Genomic DNA, 7,734 nt, shown 5'->3' with positions numbered 1-7,734 from the left:
GATACAAAATAGAAGATGCATAATATCTTCAAAAATATTAATTGAAGTTTTATTAATGTTCTTGAAAAATATTGAACTAATATAAAAGGTCTATTAACATATATTATCAATATAATATATAAGATTTCTAAATGATATTGATATATAATATATAAGATTTGTTCATATACTGAAATAATATTGATCAATGATTTAAAATTTTTTGACATTCCTGAAGAGTATTAAACTCAATACTCTTGAAAATTTTACCAAAATTCTTGAAGAATATTGATTTGAGATCAAATTTTGTCGATCTAAGATCTAAGATATATATGTATATATTGTCAATGTTCTTGAAGAACATTGATTTAATTAAATATCATATATTTGTTTTTAGTTCTTTTTATAAAGCATGAACTAATATTTAACAATACTCATGATGAATATCAATTTAATTTGAATTAGAAATACATATTTGTTGAATGATGCAATTATACCTGTGACCCGTCCCCGATCACCAACTTAACGAGACTAAAACATGCAATTAACCTAAGATAAATATAATTAAATAAAACAGCATAAACTAAAGGTATTATAGCCCAATCGAAAGCTAGTGATACCCAAATAACGATACAATCATATCGAATGACAGTATCAAAACCAACAACTTATGAGAAACCAGAACCAACTCCTCGGAACGTTGCAGTCTCTGCCTCGACGACCACTCCCGTTGGGTCCATCCAACCTAAGTCATGCCCCATGGAATGAGGTGTACAATAAAAAATCAAGGACATGAGCGATAACAACGCTCAGTATGAAAATATGAGTATACACATGCTATGAGTGCGTGAATGAAAATGTATAGGGTACCGAAAACCTATCACGATCAGATTCTGCTCAGTCAAGAAGGCATCGTGGTATGTAGCATGCTGGGTCATCGCATCAAGAGGTGACACACATACCAGAATAACTGTGGATATAGGTGACCTGATCTTGTACTAACGGGTCCAACCATCAACTAAAGAAATAAGGGGTTGAGCGACCCTACTACAGGCTATAACAAGGTATAGACTCAACATGATAATGCATGCAGCATAATAATCGTGAAATAATAGGGGCACATAAAACATGTCACATAAATATGCAATATATAGAACTTACATACTCAACTAAGATATCTCGAAAAATATTTTTGTACCTCTAAACAGAAATCAAGTAACTCCGGCCCACAAGTCCAACCCTTAAGCCAGTGAATACCATATCACTTATTACTTACTAAAAGCCTTAACTAGAGTAATTGTTACTCCTAAAGCTATTATGACTCTAGACTTATACCTGCGGTCGTCGATAATCCTTTGTAGTGGAAAGCCCTGCCCCTTGGACATAGCTCCGCCGCTATCCTGGAATCGCCTCGCTAGTGCTCAGTCCTCAATCGGATGGCTAAGACGCCCAAGAAAACTGTAGTGACCCTGCATTGAATCACCTACTAACTGGCAACTATAGCATGCATTAATCTTAATTAAAAGATAAACACTTAACATAGTAAAACGTGCGGAAACATAACTCATAATTTACATATCAGCTTAGTACAAAAGTTCAAGGCTTAATTCAGTGGTGATAAAACCATATCAAAATAACTTAAAATTAAATTTTCCAAAACATTTATACAGCTATAAAGAGTCCTGATGTATAAAATATCCACTTGGCTCCTGCTCCCTAGTTCTGCCTCGAACTCCCAGCTCCGTCCATCCTGCGACCTGCCCCATGGAATGGGCTGTCCAAGATAATAACGTGAGCGACTAACGCATAGTACATAAATATGAGTATATATATATATATATATATATATATATATACGATGCATGCAATCGAGTTGAAGGGTAATAAGTCATCTGAAAGTCATGCTAATAACCGACGCTAATGAGTGTTGTGACCGCTCGGATAAAATCTCTGGGTACAACCACACTCGCCTAGAACCCTCCACTATAACAGTACATCCGGTTCTAGAATATCTCCTAGAACCCCCCGCTATAACGGTACATCCAGCTCTAGACTAAATATAGGTATATCAAAGGAATAGGCTCAACGTATATGAGCACATGACATATGAATATGGAAAGTAGTAAACCATACATCATGCCACAAAATAATTCCATGGAAAATGCAACATATAAACATGTATATTCGCTGGCAAGCTCAGTCAATGTTTAAGCTAGTTCGAGTTCAGTAGGACCTACGTTCCAAGCCTATTATCAAAAGTTCATCGTAAAACTACACAAGTTCTATAAGTCTTAACTAAGCTATTAGATACTCCCAAAACTTAATAAGATTCTCGAACCATACCTTCGTCCGTAGTAAGCCCTTTGGAGTCGCTCGTTCTGGAGGACTATAACAAGACCTTTGTTATTCCAGAACCTCACTATTAACCGATAGGGCCCTCAAGTGTATACCTCATACTATTTATAACTGAAGAAGGAAACTCGAAAATCTTATATGAAAATCTGAATCGGAAATCCTTTATTTATAGGCAAAATCTCGGACTAGATCGTTGCGTCCGTTCTGGCTTCGTTGCGTCCGTTCTATGCATGTTTGACAATTGTCAATACTCGTGGCTTAGTCACCAAGCCATCTCATGCCTGGCTGTCCCTAAGAGATCGTTGCGTCCGTTCTCGGATCGTTGCGTCCGTTCTAGTTCGGACGCTCTGATCGGCTTCTTTCCGTCCGAACTCGTTTGGTTGTTTTTGGACTGTCTGAGACCTCCGAGACCCTTCCTACCATTTTTGGACGTTTTGGATCTGATTTTTCAATTATTTTTACCAAATAATGACTCCTTAAACATGTTTTGACACTTTTAAAATTATATGCCACTTTATAACGTGTTTAAAATCACTTAATCTTGTAAAATGGAACCGGGCTACTACATTCTCCCCACCTTTAGATATTTCGTCCGCGAAATAAACTCTAAAGTAACGATCAAGATAATAATATGAAACATAAAACCATGTTTTATTACAAAACACTGTAATTACACTGATAAATGGTAATCAATAATACAAAGCAAACAACTCAGGATATTCTGCTCGCATACGGATTTCCGTTTCCCAAGTTTCTTCCTCGATGCCTCGTCGCTGCCACTGTACCATCACAAGTGGTATAGTCTTATTTGGAAGTACTTTCTCCTTCCTGTCAAGGATACGGAGTGATCGTTCAACATAAGACAGATCTGGTTCTAGCTGAACGTCAGTAGGCTGGATAATATGTGACTCATAAGCTATATATTGTCAATGTAACGACACGTGAAAAACATCATGTATACTGGAAAGATATGACGGTAACGCCAAACGATAAGCAACATCACCGATCTTTTCTAGTATCTGAAAAGCCCAATATAACGAGGTGATAACTTGTCTTTCAAACCAAACCTCATTACCTTCCTGAAAGGTGATAATCGAAGAAATACATATTCACCAGGCTCAAACTGAAGTGTCCTGCGGTGAACATTATCATAACTGGCTTGTCTGTCTTGAGCAACTTTGATTTTTCGTTTGATCAGACCTACCTTGTCTACAATCTATTGTACCAACTCTGGACCCTCCATCTCTCGTTCTCCCACCTCATCCCAGAATAGTGGAGTACGACATCGTCGACCATATAATGCCTTGAAGGGTGCCATATCAATACTGCGATGATAACTGTTATTGTAGAAAAATTCAATCAAAGGTAACTGATCCTGTCAAGACAAATAAAAATCCATCGTAGAAGCACGCAACATATCTTCATGTGTACGTATCGTCCGTTCCGACTGACCATCAGTCTCCGAATGATATGCAGTACTCAGACTCAAAGTGGTACCCAATGTCTGCTAAAAACTACCCCAAAAACGTGAGGTAAACCGCGGACCTCTGTCACTGACTATGCTCACCGGAATCTCATGTAATCGCACTATCTCCTGAATGTATAAGCGTTCCATGCGATCATAAGAATACTCCCTGTTGTAAGGAATGAAGTGTGCTGATTTCGTCAAATGATCAACAATGACCCAGATAGCATCACACTGACGTGCAGTCATAGGCAAGTGGGTGACAAAATCCATAGTCACATGCTCCCACTTCCATTCGAGAATCTCAAGATTATGAAGTAATACATCTGGTCGTCAGTGTTCAGTCATGACCTATTGACAAACAAGACATCTAGACACAAATTGATACACACTTTGTTTCATCCTCTTCCACCAGAATCTAGTTCGCAAGTCCTTATATATTTTCATGCTTTCAGGATGAACTGATAATCGAATCCTGTGATCTTGTGATAGAATATCATTCCTGAGCTCCGCATCATCAGGTACAACCACTCGATTCGATAAACACAATAAGCCATCTATTTGATAATGGAATCCAGACGTATTAACTCCATTGGCTAGACGTGCCAAACGCTGAGTCTTAACATCTGATATTTGAGCTTCTCTGATCAGAGAGTACAATGCTGGCTCAGATAAAATATTATATAAACGAATTCCATTTTTTCGTTTCTTGTGCTTGAGTGTGAAACTCAGTGAACAACATTCCAGAATCATATGAGATAAATCACTAGTCTGAAGTACAGAAAGTCTCACCTTTCGACTCAGGGCATCAACAATAAGATTGGCAGAACCTGGATGATACTTAATCTCGCAGTCATAATCTTTCAGTAAATCCATCCAGCGTCTCTGTTGCATATTCAACTTCGCCTGAGCGAATAAATATTTCAGACTCTTGGGATCCGTAAATTCTCAAATTTCTTGCCTTAAAGATAATGCCTCCAAATCTTGAGTGCAAATACAATGGCGGCTAACTCGAGATCATGCACTGGATAATTCGTCTCATGTGTCTTCAATTGTCGAGAAGCATAGGCAATAACATGTCCATGTTATGTCAAAACACATCCTAGCCCCTGACCAGAGGCATCAGTGTAAACAACATAACCTCCTGATCCAGAAGGTAGAGCTAGCACAGGTGCAGTAGTAAGACGTCTATGCAGCTCGTGAAATGATTCCTCACGATCCGAGGATCATGTGAAGGCAACATCTTTCCGTGTAAGCTATGTCAAAGGCCTGGTCAACTGTGTAAAATTCTCGATGAACCGACGGTAATAACCAGCTAGACCCAAGAAACTTCGAATCTCAGCAACCGTCGTCGGATGAGACCAGTTCAGCACTGCCTCGATCTTGCTTGGATCCATAGATATTCCTTCACTAGAAATCACATGACCGATAAACACTACCCAATCAAGCCAAAACTCACACTTGCTCAGCTTCACATACAACTTCTTCTCCCGTAACGTTTGTAAAACAATTCTCAGATGCTGTGCATGTTCATCTCTGGCATGAGAATAGACAAGAATATCATCAATTAAGACGATGACAAATATATCCAGATATTCTCGAAATACTTGATTCATCAGATTCATAAAGACTGACGGTGCATTCGTCAGACCAAATGACATCACGAGAAATTCACAATGCCCGTATCTGGTTTTGAAAGCAGTCGTAGCAATATCTGAGTCTCGTATCCGCATCTGATGGTATTCTGATATCAGATCTATCTTGGAATAAACAGAAGTACCCTGTAATTGATCGAATAGATCATCAATTCGTGGCAAAGGATACTTATTTTTGATGGTGACACAATTCAACTGCCTGTACTCAATACATAATCGCATCGATCCATCCTTCTTCTTGACGAACAAAACAGGTGCTCCTCACGGAGAAACACTCGGGCATTTATATCCCTTATCAAGTAGATCTTGCAACTGCTATTTCAATTCCCTCATCTCTGACGGTTCCAGACGATAAGGTGCTCGGGATATAGGCGTTGTTCCTGGTGCTAGATCAATGTCAAATTCAACCTCTCGAACCGGAGAAAAACTAGGAATCTCATCAGGGAATACATCAAGAAATTCACTGAATACTGGTAACTGATCAATACCATGACTACTCGTGGACATATCAACTGCATATATGAGGTAACCCTCCCCACCTAACTCTAAGACATGACATGCCTTCAGATCCGATACAAGTGGCATCGGAGTTCGTGCTCCCTCACCATAGAAGCACCAGCTGTCACCCTCATCCGGATGAAAATGTAAGAGACGCTGATAACAATCCACAGTGGCATGATATAAAGTCAACATGTCTATTCCCAAAATACAATCAAAATATCACATCGCTAGAATCGTCAGATTAGCAGACAACACATGACCCTCGAACTCTAGAAGGAAACCCATCACTAGACGCTTAGTTACTACCTCCTGCTCCAGCGGAGTAGATACAACTAAATTCAGGTCTAATGATACATAAGGCAATCGATGTCTCTTAACAAAACGGCTAGAAATAAAGAAATGCGATGCTTCAGTATCAATTAAAACAAGTGCAGGAATACCACATAACAAAATGGTATCTGCCAACATGCGATCGCTTCCCTCTGTAGCCTACTTCTGAGAAAGAGAAAATACCTGCCCCTGAGTACGTGGGCGAAGACTGGAAGAACTAGGTGGTGCTGGTGGATGATGTGGATAAGTAGAAGCCTGAGATCCAGCCTGTGATCCCGATCCACTAGCAGCTCTCATACGAGTAGGACAATCCCTTCGCAGATGCCCTTGCTCGCCACAAATAAAACAAGCACCAGATGCCTTTCTACAGGCTACAGCAGGATGCTTCCCATCACAATGATTAAAACGGTCATTCTTCTTCTTCTTCCCAAATCGGAACATGCCTCAAGAACCAAAAGAAGTAGTAGTAGAAGAAGACTTAGTACCTGATTGCACAATATATTGAGCCCTAGGCCCAAGAAATCCACTAGGTTGTCCTGACATCATTAGCTGTGCCTGTATGTTGCTGTTCTCTACTTGACGGCACCGATTAACAAGAGTCTCATATGATGTCGGATCATAAAAAACAACCACCTGTGAATAAATATCCTGATTGAGGCCTTTAAGAAAGATATCATACTTGGACGCATCACTCTCATTGATATGGAGACTGTAAGGTAGTAGATCAATGAATCGCTGCTGATACTCATCAATAGTCATGGATCCATGCCTCAGCGTAAGCAACTCCATAGATCGTGTCGGACGGACAACTGGAGGAAAATAAAGTCTCTGAAACTGCTGACGAAAATCTTCCCAAGTCACCCGTCCTCTCTCAGTATGCGCCTGAGCAGCCTTGGAGTCCCACCATAAGCGTGCTCGTCCATCAAGAACAAAATCAAGAACTTCCAGCTTCTGCTCCTCAGTACACTCGAAAGCACGAAAAGCACTTTCGATCCTGGCCATCTAGTTCCTTGCCTCCTCAGGATTCTCGCCTCCCATCAATGGTTTCGATCCGACTTGCAGAAATTTATTGATAGAATAGCGACGTCTACCCTCGTGGTGATGACGACGATGATGATGGCCTCCTTCTTGACCAACACTGCCATGGATTTCGTCACCTCTTTCAGCCATATCTGAAAAATATTTGCACATTTAAATCTCAAATGCGCATTAATTTATTCAAGACGAGACTAAATCCCAAGTACTAATCACAAAATCTATGCATGCTCTAATACCACAAATTTAGTGACCCTGCATTGAATCACCTACTAATTGTCAACTATAGCATGCATTAAATTAAAAGATAAACACTTAACAAAGTAAAACGTGCGGAAACATAACCCATAATTTACATATCAGCTTAGTACAAAAGTTCAAGGCTTAATTCAGTAGTGATACAACCATATCGAA

The 7,734-nt window shown here is 39.6% G+C and overlaps 1 protein-coding gene across 1 annotated transcript; it reads right to left on the bottom strand.

Moving 5' to 3' along the window:
- Positions 1-6,444: 6,444 nt before the first annotated feature.
- LOC140878744 (uncharacterized) lies at positions 6,445-7,287 on the bottom strand. Its single transcript, XM_073282360.1, has 2 exons — positions 6,771-7,287; positions 6,445-6,656 (listed from the first exon to the last, which is right to left on the bottom strand). The coding sequence occupies exons 1-2, from the start codon at positions 7,285-7,287 to the stop codon at positions 6,445-6,447; spliced, it is 729 nt and encodes a 242-aa protein (XP_073138461.1).
- Between the last annotated feature and the right edge of the window lie 447 nt (positions 7,288-7,734).

Source organism: Henckelia pumila, chromosome 2 (genome assembly GCF_033568475.1).
Source record: "Henckelia pumila isolate YLH828 chromosome 2, ASM3356847v2, whole genome shotgun sequence".
NCBI lineage: Eukaryota > Viridiplantae > Streptophyta > Magnoliopsida > Lamiales > Gesneriaceae > Henckelia > Henckelia pumila.
The sequence above is the reverse complement of the archived record's forward strand: the minus strand, read 5'-3'. Positions and strand labels throughout refer to the sequence as shown.